The following is a 19,951-nucleotide window of genomic DNA, read 5'->3' on the forward strand; positions in this document are numbered from 1 at the left end:
TTCCTTGGTTATTAATGTTTTATTAACTGGTGAGGACACTTGGGCTAAGGAAGAGTGTTACATGTATATGTTACAAACTGTCCTGACCCTTTTAACATCTGGGTCTTTTGAAGTCCCAGCTAAACTCCAATTTTGATGTGGCCAGTCTCTCTCAGAACAAATCCCCTTTTCCGTACCTTAGGAAAGTGCACAACTTACACAGGTTGGGGTCAAATTGTTCTTTATTGAAGGAGGCATTTGGTGGCATTCCCGTGCACTTCACCACCTGCAAGGAGTCTCTTTGCTCTCAGCCCAAAAGCCAGTGAAATTGAGCACAGCTGGGGACCGGGTGCTTAAAGCCACTCCATGCCCTATGACCTGCCAGCCCCATAAGCTTGCTTCCACCACAGGGACCAGCCTGAAACACCAAAATTCGGCAAATAACTCCTTTTTATGCAGAATTGAAGAAATCCCACTATACAAAAGCAGCACAGCTTTCCTTCAGTGCCTGCCTACCTAGAACTCACTGTGCAGCACTAAAAAGCAAAGTGGAAAGCAAATATAATCAGAGGAGCCATAGGATGGTATTCCATTTACCTGACATGCACAAAAATACATGAAGGCAACCAGGGGAGCTGGAAAACAAAACCAACGAGTGGAAAACATGAGGTTTGTTCCCAAAAGCAATGTTATCTTACAATGCAAAAAAATCTCTACCCCGTGCAAAGCTCACCTGATCCCATCAGATGTCCTTTGGCCCCTGGTGTACACGGAATGATGAAGGAGGCACGCTTTCCCTGGAGGGGTTTGGGTTACTTTTCAATCCTGCTCTTAATAGATCTGCATTTGTCCCCCTTGTTTCCAAAGTCTGCCACACTTTCCCAGCTGAGTTTTCCTGGTGGCTGCTCGGGGCCATTCTTGCCCTTGGAGGATGCTTTGGGGGAGCTTCAGGGTTTCATGTGGCATGGGGCAAGCACGGTTCTTGGTGGTGTAGCGCCACTGCTGCTATGTCCAAGCGGCTGCTCATGTCTGCAGGACGAGGCTTGGCTCCCAGATTTCACTGCCAAGGTGTGAACTCTTCTGGGAGGAAGAGGGGAGTTTTGGGGTGTGCTTATTGCCTACAGGTGGGTGTTTGGTTCATGGGGACACGGTGCAGAAGGGGGTGCAGCGACAATATGGGGATGCAGGGATGGGTGCCCTGCGAGTTGCAGAGACACAGTGTCCTGCGGAATGGCAGGGCTGGAACCATCTGGAAGCGTTTTTGCAGGAACGACAAGGACCAAGGGGGATGGGAGAAAGGATGCCATGACAACCTTTTGGGGTTTCCCAGGAAACTAGGGTAGCCATGGCAACTGTATCACTCCAGTCCAAATTAGTGACTTCCGTTGGAAGGCGTGTTCACCACTCTAATCTTCTTGCGATAAGCAGCTGTATCTCTCCTAAATGCATTGCAAAAAGGTGGAAATATCCCTTTTCGTCCAGCTTGGTGGGTCTGAGGCTGCATGGCCACAGCAAGGAGCCCATAGCAGAGCTGGCATCTCCTGGTCCTCGCCGGCATCGCTCCCTGCATACCATAACCATTCGATTTTGCCTTTTGCCTTCCCCCAGAGCACACAGACCCGCTGTGCGGCCACAGATTTTATGCTGGATGGAATAATGCCATAGTGCTGCAGGGGAAGGGAATTAAGAATAGATTTTTTTTTGTTGTTGTTTTGTTTTTGTTTTTTTTTTTTTGTTTGTTTGTTTTGTTGTTGTTGTTGTTGTTTTGTTTTGTCTTTAAGTCAGAACTGATTGCACTTGGTCTCTGACCAGATTAGAATTTCATAAATGATCTAGTGGGAGAGAAAAGGCAATCTGTGATGTGCCCTAACGGCACACCACATGTTTCAATATTAAGCACCATTTAACAATGTGGTAACAGAGACTCTCTGCAAAATTAAATGGTTGTTTCCTCCCAGCCCCCTTATAGTGTGCTCTGCAACATGTTTTCCTCATCTCCCCACCCAATCCAGGGCTGCTAATCCAACAAGTGAGCTTATGTGATGGAAGGGAAATCGGCTCCACGCTGCCTGTAGGGAAGGGGGGGGGGAGAAATCAGGAGCAAAGCAAGATGTCCCCAAAAGCAAGAAAACAAAAGCAGCCCTGCAACACGTTGCAGAACAAACACCTGCTTCAGCGGTGAGAGTTTTGTCATCTTCTTCCACCTCTTTAACTGTTAGCTGTCCTCTTTTCTTCAGAGCAATTTAAATCCCTTTAAGATCTTTAGAAAGGAAAGATCTAAAAAAATAAACGTATAAAAACAAGGGCATACACAGACTGACGATGGTGCATGTTCCACACAACACCAAGTACATAGTCACTTTGCATTTATTATTTTTTACCACATCCTCGGGTTTTGCTGCTGTTTTGTTTTTAAACATCCGTAAAGATCTTTTTGATATTCACACAGTTGGGATTGTTTGTGGTTGTGCAGTTCCCTGTCTTAAAGGCAGCCTGTTTGAATGCACTGTGGTTGATTCCCCCCTCCTCTATCACCATGTACTCGGACTTGCTGAGGGTGGAATTGCTGCGCGCCTTCCTCATCTCCTCGGTAGACGAGAGGTGCTGGCAGCTCCCAACATGCATGTACTGGGCTTGCTCCTCGCCTTCTGTCTCCCGGTGGTAGAAATAGTTGAAATTGGAGACTATCACGGGCACGGGCAGAGCAATGGTTAGCACCCCCGCGATGGCACACAGAGACCCCACAATCTTGCCCCCAATGGTGATGGGGTGCATGTCCCCATAGCCCACTGTGGTCATGGTCACCACCGCCCACCAGAAGGCATCAGGGATGCTACTGAAACCTGAACTGGGGTCATCAGCTTCTGCGAAGTAGACAGCACTGGAGAAGAGGATGACGCCGATGAAGAGGAAGAAAATGAGCAAGCCCAGCTCCCTCATGCTGGCTTTGAGGGTCTGCCCCAGGATCTGCAGTCCCTTGGAGTGTCGGGAGAGCTTGAAGATGCGGAAGACCCTGACCAGACGGATGACTCGGAGGATGGCCAGGGACATGGCTTGCTGGCCATTGCCTTGCCTCTCTGCCAGCTCAGTACCCAGTGTGATGAAGTAGGGGATAATGGCCACAATGTCAATGATGTTCATGATGTTCTTGGAGAAGGTGGCCTTGCTGGGGCAGGCAAAGAAGCGGACCAGCAGCTCAAAGGAGAACCAGATGATGCACAAAGTCTCCACCACAAAGAAAGGGTCAGTGAAGGATGACACCATGGAAGTGGCCGAGGATGAGGAGTTGGTGAAAACATCAGGTGGGAGAGGGCCACCGCCTGTCCCGAAGGTCCCCCCAGTTCCCTCATAGTCGTGGTCATCCCTGAATTCAGGCAGGGTCTCCAAACAGAAGATGACGATGGAGATAAGGATGACCAGGACAGAGACGATGGCAATGCCTCGGGCTGGCCCAGAGCTCTCGGGATATTCAAAGAGCAACCACACCTGACGCTGAAACTCCTTGTCTGGGAGTGGCCGCTGCTCCTCCCGAATGAAACCTTCATCCTCCCGGAACTTCTCCATGGCCTCCTCCCCTAGCTGGTAGAAGCGAATCTCCTCAGAGAAGATATCGATGGGGACGTTGACGGGCCGTCGGATGCGCCCACCTGACTGGTAGTAATAGAGGATGGCGTCGAAGCTGGGCCGGTTGCGGTCAAAAAAATACTCATTGCGGAGGGGGTCGAAGTAGCGCATCCTCTTACGGGGGTCTCCCAGCAGCGTTTCAGGGAACTGCGCCAGTGTCTTGAGCTGGGTCTCGAACCGGAGCCCGGAGATGTTGATCACCACCCGCTCGCAGCACTCGTGCTCCCCACTGCCCGCGGGGTGACCGGTGGGGCCGGCAGCCGGAGGCAGAGGGTGGTCGTAGCGGTCCCCCACCAGCAAAGGGTGCGGATGTTGCGGCTCCTCCAGCAGGGGGTCTCCGCCGCCGCCCCCCCCCACCACGGTCATGCTGCCTTCCTCCGCCTCCTCGCCCTCTTCCTCCTCGTGGGGCCGGGGGCCGGCGGGGGGCGGCTGCTCGGTGTAGCCCAGGTTGTGGTGGCTGCTGCTCGGCGGCCGGCCGGCGGAAGAGGCAGCCGGAGAGTGGAGCAAGCTCCGGCGCTCGTCCATAAAGGTATGGGGCGGAAGGGGAAAGGGGGGGGCGGGAGGGAGAGGCGGCGGTCGGAGCCTCTTCTTCCTCCTCCTCCTCCTCCAGGCAGAGGCAGAAGCAGCCGTCCCGCTCCTCCGGCGGCCGCCGCGGCTCTGAGCAGCCGAGGCTGCTCTCAAAAAATCCGCCCCCAGCCCTGGCACCGCCTCGCTCAGCCGCCAGAGCACCCCCCGGCCCTGCCCCGCAGACACCCCCCCGTCTCACTGCCCCCTCGGCCCGGGGAGCCCCTCGGGCACGGCTCGGGCATGGCCTGGAGGGAATCGGCGCCTTGGCCGGGGCGCGCCGGGGGGCTGGGAGCGGGCGCGGAGCTGGCGCTGGCTGGAGGCGCATAGGGCAGAGAGCATGGGGGGGGGGGGAGGGAAGAGTGGGAAAGGGGTCGTGCGAGTGCGTGTGTGTACCCGTGTGCAAGGGCGTGTGTGTGCAAAAGTACGTGTGCACACATTTGCCTTTGCGTGTGCATGTATGTGTGTGGGTGTGCTTGCGTGTGTGCATGTTCATATGTTTGTACATGCACGTGTGCATGTGCGCACACAAGTATGTGTACGTGCACGTGTGAGCATGTGTGCACATGCATATGTGTGCATGCCTATCTGCATGCACATACTTGCATGTGTGCATGTGCATCCCCACAACAAAATCAATGGCAAAGTGAAGCTGAGCCACCTCGACAAAGGCAGTTTCACTCTGATCCCCGGTCTGCATTTCAGACTTTCCTGCAAGGCTTTCTTTTTTTTTCTTGCTTCAGCTGATCTCTTTTGCAAATAATTCAGCTTTGGTCAAATGGGATTTTTTTTTTTTTTAAGAAAGCCCCCTCCACAGATACGTTGTGCTGGCAACTGCAGCATCCCCACGACACATGCACACAGGGACACCCCCGCACAGTCCTTGCACCCTGCTCTTCCACCCTGGTTCCCCATTTTCCCAAGCCCCCTTGGTGGCTCCCTAGAAGTGCTTGCATTCCAGCCATGTGCCAGGTGAGGCTGCAGGAATTCAGGCCATTGCTGTGACTGTGCGAGCCAGGCCGGGGCTGTGTATGAACGGCCACCACACTGCCACTCCCACAGGAGCCCCGCCATGGAGGAGGCAAAAACCCTGCCAGCAGCCCTGCTTCAGCTCCTCACCATGGTTATTTTTAACAAGCACAGCCTCCAGAAGGTAGGGAGAGAAACAGATGAAAAGATCAAACTTATTTATACTTTAAATTAGAAACAAGCTGTACAAAATATACAAACCCATGGGGGAAAACAGCAATAAATATTTCTGTAGGAGCCGAGTCTGTACTACACATGGAAACAGATCTGAGCAAGCCCAGCCTGCCTACCCCTTTCTGCTGACAGGTCTGAGAGGGGGTTACAAGCCCCCAGGCAGCAGATGTCATGGAGGTACCCCATTGTCAGCCTCAGCGAGGTGTCTGGCCCAAAGGATGCTCCTGGATGTGGTGTGTGGCCAACCACCAACCACCAGCAGTAGTGCTGCCCTGGTGCTACGTTTTTCACATTGGCAGCAGGGCAGCAGCTCAGCACTGCTGTTGGAAGACAGCCATATGAAGGGACACTCATCTGCAGGCCATGTCACCCTGCCCTGGCCTTGGACACACATTCCTTGTCACTACCCCCTCAGCTTTAAGCCCCTTTTTTTGAGTCCTGTGCTGTTTACTGCTGAGTGTTGCCCAGGACAAGGGAGCTAGGGCAACAGGCTTCTGGCCTTGCTCCCCCACCATTCCTATGGCAATTAACAATGCTAATCAGCAACATGTTTCCAGCAAAGCATCCCTCCCATTCTACACAGCATCACATGGGACAAAGCAGGAAACTGAGCTCCAGGGCATCTTTAACCCCTGAAGTGCCATTACTCTTTAGAGGATCAGAAAAAATCCTGGAAACAACCGTTCCTATCCAAAACCTAGGCACTGCTGTCTGCAGTTTTCATGATTGTGCAACAGCCATCATCTGCTCCTTGCATACATGTGTGTAGCACTTACAGAGTTTTCTGGCTCATCTCTTTGCTAGGATTTCTGCCAATAAATCACTGTCATCTGGTCGAAGACAAACAAACAGGGCTGCTTTATACCATAAACATTTATTGATTACAAAAGGCTTAAAGCAACAAGGCATAACATCTATAATTGCAACAGTTTACATGGATCTTAGTTGGGGGAAATTCTTTGGAAATCAGTGCCGGCCCTATCAAGAGGGCCATGTACCTTCAGGATGCTGGCGGGAAAAGCCCTTCCCTTAGAACCAGGTGGAGGACTGGTTCCCCCATCAGCTGTAGTGCAGCAACAGACATTAATCCCTCAGCTCTGGGCAGCTCTGGTCCAGCATCACCTGGCTCAAAGAATTTTTGGGGTGTCTAGCCCAACGGCCCAAAGCACTGTGTGGCTGCCTGGCCCTCTTTCTTCCTTGCTGCTTCCACCCAATCCTATCAAATCTAATTAAGCTCTGTCAGGCCAGCAGCTCACTACAGCACCTCCAGCCCTGCAGGCAACCCTGCAGGGGGAGAGGAGGGGGGTTGCACACAGGCACATCACCAAGCCCACAGTTGGTCAAGCAGCCCAGATTGTGTCCCAACCACTTGAGCATGGTTGCAGAGGCATGGGGTCAGTTTGGGTCCAGGACAACCAGTGCTGATAAAAGCCTAGGGGAAGGGACATCTCTGCAGTCTCCCTGTTGCTTTCCTGCAAAGTGCAGCATTAAACACTCCTCCAGGCTGTGGCTTTTCTGTTTAATGCAAGATGTCCACATCCTTCCCCTGTGAGATCCTCTCTGCTTTTTCATCCAATTCTTCCGTTGCATCTGGTCTCAACAAATTTAATTTTATTCCTAAAGGCCATTTAGGAGATTCCCCCGTGCAATGATCTACAGGCTTACCTATAACATCAGCTGCAGTTACTACAAAGCAGAAGAGAAAGCATCACTCTTCATCCTGTGGCCTTCTTGGGGTGGATTTCCAAGCAGTGAGGACACAGCTTCACCTTTCCCACTGCCAGACCAACCCAATGGGGGTACTCCTTCAGACTCCTCCCTGAGCACAGAAAGCCTCCAGACCCTTCATCCCAACCCCCAGCTGGTCCCAGGCGTGGGTTCCCTGCCTTGAAACCTTGCCAAACTCCATCTCAAGGAGCCTTTTGGGCTTGGTCTTGTTCCACCCCACCCCTGCCTTATTCCCTGCTTGCCCCACTCAGCGCTGTGTCCCCTCCAGCCTCAACACCTGTGTGTGTTGGAGAGTTCTGCCCTCCCTCATTCTGAATGGGAACCTGCCTCCATTGACAAATCTGGGACAAATTTGCTATTCTTTATTTCTGAGGATCAGAAACCTTTCAGTGCTAACACTGCTACAATAATACCTTAATGCACCATAAATGTATTGTCTCTCTTCCCACAGCAGGGAAAGCACAAAGCTCCAGCTGCTCCACTGGGACAGGATTAACTCACTCACGACAATTCTCATGTTGTTTTGGAAGCATGAGTTCACCTTGACCTACCTCTGCTGCTTGTAGCCATACTCAATCATAATTCTGTGCAAACATTACAGGTGAAGGGTCAACACTGCCAGCTGGGTCACTCATTACTTCCTGGGCAGAGCTGAAACTTTTGCAAATGGGTCTGCAGAGGACCTTCAGCATCAGACAGCTCAGCACCAACTCAACTTCTCAAAATTAACTTGGAGTAACACAAGTTATGTAGCTAAAACAGATGAATGGATGCTATAACCATGCTTTGCTTAGTTTGCTTCAGCCAGGTTTAGTTGCTTGCTCTCGATGTAACCTGCAGCTGGTTCTTCCCTGCCAGCTTATCCCTGATTTAATTACAGTTTTTTGCTCTGAAGCTGGGGAGTAAGTCCTACATCGCTACCACTGTCTCCAGAGTGACCAGTCCTGCCATCCCCACCTTTTCTCTCATGCAGACAGGCAGTGGGAATATCCCTGCAGCCTCAGATGCTCCCATCTCACCTCTGTGCCAGGCAAGATCATGGAGCAGACCCTTCTGGAAACTCTGCTAAGGCACATGGAAAGTAAGGAGGTGACTGGTGATGGCCAACGTGGCTTCACTAAGGGCAGAATGTGCCTCACATATCTGGTGGCATTCTATGACGGGGTCATAGCATCGGTGGATAGCGGAAGAGCAGCTGACATCACCTACCTGGACTTGTGCAAAGCACTTGACACTGTCCCCCATAGTATCATTGTCTCTAAAGCTGAGAAATACGGATTTGATGGCAGGACCATTCAGTGGGTAAGGAACTGGCTGGGTGGTCGCACTCAAAGAGTTGCAGTCAACAGCTTGATGTCCAGGTGGAGACCAGTGATGAATTGTGTTCCCCAGCAGTCAGTACTGGGACCGGCGCTGTTTGGCATCTTTGTCAGCGACATGGACAGTGGCATTGAGTGCACCCTTGGCAAGTTTGCTGAGGAGACCGAGCTGCATGGTGTGGTCAACACACTGGAGGGAAGGGATGCCATCCAGAGAGACCTGGACAAGACTGAGAGGTGGGCCTGGGAAAATCTCATGAGGTTCAACAAGGCCAAGCGCAAGGGCCTGCACCTGGGTCAGGGCAATCCCAAGCACAAAAACAGCACAAATACACATGAGTAGAAAGAGAACATCCTTGAAGAGAAGGCCCTGGGGGTACTGGTGGATGAAAAACTGAACACGAGCCAGCAATGGGCGCTCGCAGCCCAGAAAGCCAACTGTACCCTGCACCAAAAGCAGCATGGCAAGCAGGGTGATGGAGGGGATTGTCCCCTCTGCTCTGCTCTCATGAGACCTCACCTGGAGTCCTGCTTTCAGCTTTGGGGCCCCCAGCATAAGAAAGATGTGGACCTGTCAGAACAAGTCCAGAGGAGGGCCACCAAGATGATGAAGGTGCTGGAGCACATCTCCAACAAAGGCTGAGGGCATTTGGGTTGTTCTGCTTGGAGAAGGGGAGGCTCTGGGGAGACCTTACAGCAGCCTTCCAGTGCCTACAAGGGGCTTCAAGAAAGCTGAGGAGGAACTCTTTGTCAGGGGGTGTAAGGATAGGACAAGGACTAATGGCTTAAAGCTGAAATAGAGTAGGTTTAGATTGGGTGTAAGGAGGAAATTCTTTACTATGAGGCTGGTGAGGCATTGGAACAGGTTGGCCAGAGAAGCTGTGGATGCCCCATCCCTGGAAATGTTTAAGGCCAGTTTGGATGGGACTTTGAACAGCCTGGTCTGGTGGAAGGTGTCCCTGCACATGGCATGAGGGTTATAATTAGATGATATTTAAGGTCCCTTCCAAACCAAACCATTCTATGATTCTATGACCCATTCAGGAGAGAAGTGCTGTCATCCCAGTGTACACAGAGGTGGGCTCACAGATGTCTGGCTTCCTTCAAATCAGGCATCCTATCCCATCATTTCCTTGTCAAGCCACAAAAGCACCAAATGAGGGTAACACCTCTGGGTTGACAAATTCTGCCCTACTTGCCTCTGCCAATGCCACCCAGGAGGCAGCAGGAGGCATGGGAAGTGATTCTTGATTTCCCAGAATGAATCTGGTGTTCTAACCATAAAGCATGTGGTCCTTGCTCCTGTCCCTGTCTTAGACTCTGGGTGTCAGTCAGTTATGGAGCAAACCCTTGAATCTCTCCATGCCTCAGTTTCTCATCTGTATATTAGGAGAATACTTCTCGCCTCCCACTTACAGTCTATTTAAATCCTGCACCAGAAGTCTTTTGCTGAGCTCACGGTTGGAAAAGATGAGAAAGATACAGAAACTTAGGGTAGGGAGCAAAAATCAATGTTTTCTGAATACTGTGGCTTGCTTAAAAGTCAGCACAGGTGAAGAGCATTCCTGCAAGATCCATACAAACCCTTAACAAGGCATTTAGCACCAAGCACAATGGGTTACAAAAACATGAGGTCCTCTCCTACTGCAGCAATCCAGCCAACAAATGCGGCACATCTTTAGAGAACAATCATTACTATTAGTAAATGGGGGAAAGAGAAAATCAAACTGCCATCCCAAAATAATCAAGTATGGACAGGAACTTTTTGTTGTTGTTGTTGTTGATGATTATGCTGTGGATTTACCAGGAGTATTGCATTACTTTGCCATCAAAGAACCAGATTTTGTGGCTAAACAAGATCAGCCAAATTACTCTGCATCGCCTTGTTATTTCATGTGGTATCTCCCTCGGCTTTAATGGAGCTCCTGAGCTAAATTCCATCCAATGCTTTGGAGACCAAGGAGTTAAAACTCAGGATAGAGTCAGATCTATTTTAATATCCTAAAAATGTGATTACAGGGTGGGATTATGTTGGCCAAACAATGTTAATGCAAATTCCCCTGTAATGAGGATCATGTTCTGGGCCTTCACAATGACAGCAAAATGATATCGTGACTTCTTATGCAGCTCCTGTTGCATGCCATTATTTGGTCATTAAGATATAAGATTACATTGACAAAGAAATTTAACCACAAATCCATGGAGATTGCATGGCAGTGGTGCTGTGTTTTCATTATGGACTTACAAACATCCACACAGGTGCTGGACGGCTGCATTTTGGCACAGTCAGCAGGATGCAAAGCGGCTGCCTGGGGGCTCTTGCATGATGCAGGGAGAGCATCAGCCCTAAATCAGGCAAGAGCTGGGTGCAGAGATGTGACAGCCCCTGTTTGGGGCAGGAGGAGTCATTGCTTGTGCTTTGCTGAATAATTTATTCCAGGCATGTCACTTCTGCTTGGGTTTGGTGACACTCATCCCATCCAGTGAGCTGGCACAAGGCAGCATTTGCAGACTACTTACACCAAGCAAAGCTGACAGCAGCAAAAACTTTGATATCAGCCCCTCTGACAGCCAAGACCAGCCATCCGTCTCAATGTGGTTGGAGCAGTCTGCCCTAACCCACAGGATTGGTCTCTTTGCAACAATATTCTAAGTGAAATTTTCAGGTGAAATTCAAGACATTCAGGGTGTGTTGCTGCCCAACTCTGTTCAGCTGCACAAACAATTCTGTTCTTAAATAACACCATTTGGTTTGTACAGAAACACTGGAGAATCTACAAGTTGTCGCTATACCACAAAGCATCCTTGTAAAGGCCCAAATGTTTGTTTTTGGAACACGCGCCCTTCACCTTTTTCCCACTGGTTAGTCATTCATATTCAGAAGAAAAAAAAATGCATTACAGACATTGTCTGATTTTTCCCACTCTGTGTCTGTGGTTGGGATGGGAGCCCACCTTATCCCTCCTGTCCCTGGCACCAGGGACTCCCAGCAATGAGGTTAGTGTGAGCAGAGCAAGGAGGAGACCAGTGGAGGACATGAGCTGTCTCACCAGCACACAGGTTCCCACGATGTCTGCACCACCACCTGGAAAGCAGGCTAGGTCTTTCCAAGCATGTTGTGTCTCTTGGATCTCTTCACCTTTCCCCAGTACTCCTGATTGTGTTGTGACTTTTCATTTGCTAGTTCAGTGAATATTGTGTTGGAGAGAACACAGCCTGGGAACAAATAATGTGGGATGATGCAATAGCATCACAGTGTGTGTGTGTGTGTGTGTGGGGGGGGGGGGGAGATGTTGGGATGTGTACAAATTTCCACTAACCAGGTCTTTGACGTCACTGGGGAAGAGCCATAATTTTGCAAATCTTGTGTGAGGAAGGAGCCAGTACAAGGAACTCAACTTCATGCAAGTGTGGTTCTTGGAGAACCAGGCTGGTCCCTCAGGGCATCCCAGTCCCCTATGGCCAGCAGGACTGGGGAGTCCAGATCCAGACCTACCGAGCTCTGGGTCCCAACCACCCCACATAGCAGTGGCAGCCCAAAAAGCCAATCCAGAAAGTTCTCTGATTTCCACTAAAATCACACTGAAGATTTTACCAGAGGTAAAATTGCTGGTGGTTACAATGGGGAACACAAAGGGTATGAGAAAGCTGAGAGGAGACAGAAAAAACATTTCATAGCACATCCCTTTCCACCTTCTAACAAACACAGCAGCAAACTCACTGGTGAAATTATTCAGAAGCCATCCAACTTCCATTAGAGTTTGATAAAGTCAAAGAAAGAAATGGGACAGCTGCTGCATACCTGTAAACATAGAGCAGTGTTAGAGGGATGCTCCAGTGGCTGGATCCCCTGGCGACACAGTCCTCAGGCTTTCAATCTCAAAGGAAACAGGTAAAAAGAAAATTAAAACTTGCACACATCACCAGACAAAATATATTACTGCAGCCCTGGCTTCCTGGTTTAAGCTAATTAATGTTTGTACAGTGTTTTGAAACCAAAACAAACAAACAAATGCAAACCAACCTTACATTAATCACTAATACTGTCATCATTCACTTTCTAGCTGGCAGCCTAGGGGAAATTCACTTCTGCCTGAAGGCCCTTCTGTCTGCCTCCCACATCTTCACGGTGAATTTAGCCCATGACCACCAGCGCTGGGAATCAGCTCGTTATGAAAAGCTCTTCCTCAGCTGTAGTGTGTTGTAAAGCTGGATGTTATTTTCTGCATTTGAAAAGGGCTTGCAAGCACAGAACAGTTTTCAAAACCAGGCAGCAAGTTGTTTTTCATTTAGCTGTTACATCTGGATCCTGGTAAATCTGCAAAGCTGACAGCCAGCACTGTGTTCAGGTAAAGCTGGAGCTGCTTACTGCTTCCCAGCCCTTGGGCAAAGGCTACATTCCCAGCTGGGAAAGCCAAACCAGCAGAAATTCAGACCAGAGGAGATTGTGCAGCATCTTGCCAAATGTTCAGGAGAGCTCAGTGACCTGAGCTTGGAAGCTCAGCCCTGCAACTTAATTCTTCACAGGTTTCTGCTTCATAGCTACACCGGTTCTTGCCGAGGATTCCCCTCCTTGCAGAGCTCATTTCTGAGAAACTGATAACTCACTCTGAAATTCCCTCCACACCAAGTGTCATTTGCAATGAGGAAGACACTGAAAGCATGAGGGTGGCAGACATGTCACTGTGTTGCAGACAAGCAGGCAGACAAGCCCCTTGTTGGGACCCAGGGGTGTGATGCTGGGAGCTGCGTAATGGGGTAGCACTGTCCTGCCAGATCACCCATGGGTGCCACAGCGGCTGTGTTGATTTTGTTGGCCAGTGGTCTTTTGGCAAGACAAAAGCAGGGCTAGTAAAAATGAAAGAGATCTGCTAGCAAATTAACAGAAGATTCTCTCAAATGATTTTTCTTAATTAACCTCCAGAGCAAAAGTAAAAACAACTGCTTTTTTCCATTTCTCTAAGCCCCAAATGACAAAGCAACTGACTTGGGATTTTTTTTTTTGCTTGCTTGTTTTGTGAGGGGTCTTTTTAGAGTTTCACCATTTGATTTCTTTTCTCTGATATATCAGGAAAACCAGGTCCTTGCTCAGCCTGGGGACACCAGCAGGGTTGATCCACTGTCACCTGTGACAGTAACCCCAGCAACAGCTCAGCAGCCAGCAGAGGCAGGAGAGGATGCTGACTCACTGCCTGCCTTGCTTTCACAGCTCACCCTTAATAAAAGGCATTGCCAGAAGAATCTTGCTATTCCTTCCCTCTCTGTATTCCCCCAGCCCCCTCCCGTTTCCCTTCCCCCCCAGAAAAAAAAAAAAAAAAAACTCAATTATAAATGAGCACGTGAAAAAACATCAGGGCACAGCAAGGCAAGTTCAGTTTCACAAATGAACTCATTTCAGTTCAAAAGGCAGTACCCACCATTAATACACTAAAGTCATTAAAAACAGAAATGACTGCCGAGATGGATGGTTTTGCTGCAAGTCTAAATCACTGAATTATTAACAGCCTACATATAGCAAGAAAAGGGGGGAAACTTGAGAAGACCATCTTAAATAACTTCAGAAATAACGGAAAGTCCCTTTTCTCCTTTTCTTTGACCTCATTTCTTTGTCTGCTGCTTGCCTTCTTTTTTAATGCAAATCTTGCACTTTTTCTTCTGCTTTGTTCCCCTTCTTCTCTTGCAGAAGCACAAAATGAGAACCAGAACAGCTGAGAGAGGAAGTCCGAGACTTCATCCTTTCTCACAGCTTTTCCTCCTGGTGAAGTAATTTTGGATGGAGAGTAATGGAAGTGTATCAGGAAGGGAGGGGACAGGGAGGGAGCCACAGGTCCCCACTGTGATGTGCTCCTGCTGGTGCCTCCATGGGAATAAAGCTCAGTGACACCCCTTGTAGGGAATACCAAATCTTTGAGATGCTTTTGGAATTGCCAAGATTTATTTCTGCTTTTGTAGGATCCAGTCCATCACGAGGAGCATGTCTAGATGCCACCAACTCACTGTGAAACTGCTGGCAACTTCACGGTGTCTGAGCTGGTTCCCCTCTCACTCTGACCCCAACGCATACTACCAGCAGCAATGGCAGACTTCACCATTCACGTGAAGCCTGAGTTTCTAGCCCTTGTACAGAGCAGAGACAGAACAAACCCAGCCCAAGACATTATTATCATCCAAAAGCCTCCTGTGGTGCCTGACAATTTTGGGGAGGGGGAAGAGCAGAGGGTGAGCTCTGACTCACAGCTGGGGAATGCATGAGGGTGGCAAAGCCCAGGCCATAGGGGTACGGAGGCTCTGGGGATTTGGTAGAATGCTGAACACCAGCTCTGCCTCCCCTGTGAGCTCTACCCACACCCTGGGTGGCAGCAAGCTGTGATGCCACAGCCTGTCCCGTCTTCACAGCCACTGCTTTGATGGAACACAATCCTCCTTTCTCCCCAGTTCACTTAGCTGGTGACAATCATAACTTTTAGGGAAACCTCCATAGGAGCCCCTGTGCCCTAAGGCCAGGTTTCTCCAGCATCCACACCAGGGAGCAACGCTGCCGGGAGATCCAGCCACCTCCTCCTGCTTCATGCACGGGGACAAGGTGACAGCACACGTTGCCTACCCCATGCTCTCTGTGGCGGGGTTTCAGCCTGTACTTGTGCATGTCTGTCTGCCCCCTGCTTGACACGGGAGCTTTTAATAGACCCATTATACCAGTGAAGACAGCGCAAGGCCTCTTTGCAATGCTGAATTGTAAATGGTTTTTAATGAGGATGATTCATGGCAGCTGCTGGCCCCACTGCCAGCCGTTGTGCTGGTGTCTCATCATGAGGGAGCTCAGAAGGAAAGTTTACGGCTCCTGCAACACCCAGCCTTTTGCAGTGTGATGGAGAGACTGAGCAGCATTTCAGTTTGGACCTGAGGCTCATCTGAATCTCCAAAGCAAAGAGATGAAAGGGCTTTTGAGCTCTGAAGCGTGCAGAAACACCCCAAAATATGAAGTGCAAACCCCTCCTTCACCATCTTGCCCAAGGACAGGGAGAAATTCAAAGAGCAGGGATAGGAGGAGCTGCTTGGCCATTTCCAGATGCCTGACCTACAAATGTTTGCCTGTGCTCTGCTTCCAGGGTCAGGGAAGGGCTGAAGGGCTCAACTAAGTGCCCAAATCTGCATCTGGTTTAGTCCATTATTCATTGGTCCACTCAACACAAGACTTCGGGACTGTTTCCAAATGTGACATACAAAATCTCTGGGAATAAGGAGTAAACCCCATGTCCCTCATGCCTGATTGCCGTACTGGCTGCCAGCCATCACCCTACTTCCTTGTTGCCACAGACATTCTGTAACGACTTGGGGAGATGGTGCCTCAGTCTCCCCACCTGTAAAATGGGCCGCAGCTATCGATGGTCCTTTGTGAAGTGCACTGAAACTTAGGGAAGACATGATGAGGGTGGTGGTGCTTGTTATCCACATGTTGTGGTTTAACCCTGGCAGGCAGCTCAGCACCACCCAGCCACACTCCCATCTCAGCAGGATGGGTGAGAATATTGGGAATGTATGAGTGCAAGAGCTCATGGGTTGAGATGCAGATGGTTTACCAGGTAAAACAAAAGTTGTGTGCACAAGCAAAGCAAGAAATTTCACTGCTTCCATTGGCAGGCAGGTAGTCATCCACTTCGGGAACGCAGGGTTCATCTAGTGTGTTTCTGGGGAAGACAAATGTCATCACTCTGAACGTCCCCCCACCTCCCCCTTCTTTACCCTAGCTGCTATTGCTGAGCACAACACTATGTGTTCTAGGGTGTTCCTTTGGCCAGTTGGGGGTCACCTGTCCTGGCTGCGTCCCCCCCAGCTCCTTGTGTACCCCCAGCTGGTAGGGCAGCATGAGAGGTAGAAAAGTCCTTGCTTGTATGGCTCTGCAACAATGAAACTGTCAGTGCGGTATCACCACTATTTTCATCAAAAATCCTACACACAGCATCATATAAGCCTCTGTGATGAAAATTAACTCTATCCCAGCCAAAACTGTGACACTGCACACATTAATTGCATTTTAGATCCCATTGTGGGTGTGGATGGATTTCAACATTTATTAGAAAAAATAAAAGCTTTCTTGCTGGTCAGTCTGAAGGCTTTCAGAGCCTCTCTGATGTGCTGTGGATAATAACCCATTTATTTGATTCATTTTCACTTCTGCTGTCACTCTTTGAGAGCAGCCACACAGACTTTGTGAATGGATGGGAAAAGACGGAGCTGTGATCCTGCCGAAAGCTGCTCCAGTTCTCATTAATGCAAATCCCCACAGGGCAAACTCCCAGCCCTGCACTCATGTGTGAGGAAGCTGAAAACAGCAATAATAATAATAATAATAATAATAATAATAATAATAATAATAATAAATAACAGGGTGGATGCTAGAAACTGTGCAGTGCCTCCAACAGATTTTGTGTGTGTGTGCACGAAGGTCCCAAAACACAAGTGACAGCAACAGTCGAGGCTTTTGTCAGAGTGAGAGTGCTAGGAATAATTGAATCACTGCCTTGTTACATACAGACCGATTTAGCCCCTCATTATGCATTTGGCAAGTACTTAGCATAACGAATCAATTTAAAATGGCACATAAGACTAAAGTAATTTATAATAAAACTCCAAATCATGATTTCGAGGCAAGACTAAACCTTCCCAGTTTATGCTGAATGGATGGTGAAGCAGGTTGTGATGAGGGTGGGGAGAGTTTGGCACAAGCCTTGAAGACTCTGCCACCACCTTCTGTCCTTTGGTCAGACACTTGGTGTCCATCTAGTGTCCTCTGGCTTTGGACCCTTGTACCCCAATTGGATGGGTGATACCTGTGTTTCAGAGAGTATTTTGTGTCTGGCTCCTTTTACAGCTGAGGGAGGCAAGGCTGATCTGTAATCCTTATTGGGTGGCCCTGGCTGTGCACATCTCCTCTCTTGCTATCCAAAAAACAGCCCTAAATCTAACACAGATTCCTTTCCTGAATTTTCCCCCCACAAATCCCCTTTCTACCATGGCATCTGAGCTTACTGAAGCTCTGCCATCCCTCTCTGTTGAGCAGCAGTACTGCCCTGCCTCCCAAATATTATGCAGTTCAATGAGCTCAAAATGGTGAGATGGTAAGAGGCATCAGATGTGGGTGAGATGGTAAATCCAAAAGAGTACTGAGATGGAAACAAAGCACATAAACCCATAAAGGCTTTGCCAGCATCTCCATACGTGCAGCACACTACAAGAGGTGCAAAGCAAGGTAGAGCCCAGTGCATGCAGTGCTCGACATAGGCTTTACTCATGCAGTGTGGTGGAGGACTGCAACAGCATGCTCATGAAGCAGCTGTCTGCTAGGGCTTTACCTCCCTGCCTTTTAGGAATTATAAAGCCATGATTAAAAAATACTCCCACTCTTTCATATTTAAATAAATATAGATTTTCAGGCTAAGGGAAAAAATAATAATAATAATAAAAAAAATACCAGAGACAAGGCTTTGCTCAACTAGATCTGAATAATTCAGGATGACTAATTCAATGTACTGTGGGAAAGTGCCGAAGAGGCACTCTTACCAGGATGCATGCAGACCCTTACTGATACAGCCTGCGACATCCACAGGACAGTTCATCAGGGATTTCTGGGACATTGCTGTTTGCAGTTTTCAGCCTGTTTTCCTCCTGAGTCTCCAAACAGGCTGCTTTGCCCTAACACCATGAGTAAATGATGAGTTCATGGGGAGTTTGCTGGGCTGGGGCCACCTGTTTCCTCTGATTCCTTAGAAGAGGTCCCAAAAACACACCAGAGCCCCATAGGTTCTCTGCAGGTTGCAGGCAGAGCTGGGAGGGCTGGAAAATCAAATTTGGCTGAAGCACTTGGTGAAGCACCAGTTCTACAGGGATGCTGCTAGTGAATGACAAAAGAAAGTTAGTTCCTAGGCTTACAAAAGGCGGGTATAATCCTTAGTCCCTTTATTACAATGTAAATCACACTGTGAAAAAAAAAAAAAATATTAAAAAATAACCTCTGTTATTCCCACTGTTGCAGAAGCTGACACAGTACTACCCATATAGCTATTGAATATGTACAATAGCAGCTCCAGTGCTTTTTTTTTTTTTTTTTTTTTTTGTGTGTGTGTGATTCTATCATTCTATATGGCTGGGGAACAATTTTAGTTGAAAGACATTTCTGGAAGGATTTGTGCAGGAGCAACAGTTCATGGTAACTCAAAGCAGTCAAGAATTGTGCAAAAATATTTATGGAAGATTGTTACATGTTGTAAGAAATCAAGCTGCTATTTTTGCTTTCAGTTTACCTATGAATATATATATATATTAAATCAATGCTAAAGTCCTTAGGCTTAGGATTTATTCCAGGAAGTGTAGGGATAAAATTACAAAGTTATTTTGTATGGTGTTCAACATATAACAACAAAATATTCTCTCCTTAGTATTATCTGTACTATGCAATAAGCTATATGGGTCATTTCTTACACAATATTCTCAAACCTCTGCCATGCTATGCTGCTGCTGCATGTTGCAGTTAGAACAGAACAACAAATATTTTAGTGCAGAGCATGAAGTTTTGTTGGGATAGACCCTGTAATCTCCAAAGAGCTGTCCCTGAATTCACAGCAGCTTTACCAAATTTTAGCAAAATTAAGGTCCTTGTTTGCCATTAGGACAGTTGGATCCATAGGGATCTATACATCAAATAACCAAAACCAAGTAAGCATCTCCTTATTTGTCCCAAACTATTCCTTTCTTGCTGAAAACTCTCAGGTACCTTTTTTTTTTTTTTTTTTTTTTTTTTTTTTTTTTTTTTCTTTTTTTGGCTAAAGGCAACTTTTCCCTCCTTCCTCTGAAATCTGAGATGTTCACTCCAAAAAAATGCATTCATAATAACATTACATAAAATACTTCATGGGAGTCAAAACCAGAAGGAAACATTCTGATTTCATTAAAGTTTGCACACCCTTATAAATTTATGTGAAAAACCACAGTTCACAGGAAATCCCCCCAGAATCTCTAGGAAGACTAGGGAGTTTCTGTGGAAAACTGTAAGCTCAGTTATCCAAGTCAGAGAGGGAGGGAGGTGTGTGTGCATGCACACGTTACCCAAGCAAGATTCCCTCCCCAGGTAATTGGGGCAAGAGGAAGCATGCACAGTAATTAATTGCTCTGCTGACAGTTCTTCATTAGTATTTTGTTGTTTCCTGGGGATCTGCCTTCCCCAGCACTGGGGAGCCCAGGCCCTATGGACATGCACAGCTTATTTCAGAACAGTGATGCCAGATGGAGGCCGAGGCTGGGCTCTGAGGATGGGTGCCTCTCCCAAGCGCTGTCACATCCCCTCCTTCCAAGCTGTGCCTATGTAGGATGCGTGGCCTCCAGGGAGGCTCCATTGCTGATGCAGCATTCCTGATGCAGCACAAGGTTTGCAGCGCAACATGTTTATAGGCAGATGGATTATCTGGGCCAAATCCTGCACACGGGGATACCCAACACATCTCTTGCTGACTTCATTAAGCCTCCTGATCTTGCCGAGT

General features: G+C 48.5%; 1 protein-coding gene across 1 annotated transcript; it reads right to left on the reverse strand.

Annotated features, from left to right (window-relative positions):
• Positions 1 to 2,391: 2,391 nt before the first annotated feature.
• On the reverse strand, positions 2,392 to 4,128 carry LOC311218900 (potassium voltage-gated channel subfamily A member 3-like; the record flags this gene model as incomplete). Its single annotated transcript, XM_084301797.1, has 1 exon — positions 2,392 to 4,128. One exon carries the CDS (start codon positions 4,126 to 4,128, stop codon positions 2,392 to 2,394), a length of 1,737 nt encoding a protein of 578 aa, XP_084157923.1.
• Between the last annotated feature and the right edge of the window lie 15,823 nt (positions 4,129 to 19,951).

The sequence above is a fragment of the Netta rufina genome (genome assembly GCF_964035555.1).
Source record: "Netta rufina genome assembly, chromosome: 26".
Classification (NCBI taxonomy): Eukaryota; Metazoa; Chordata; class Aves; order Anseriformes; family Anatidae; genus Netta; species Netta rufina.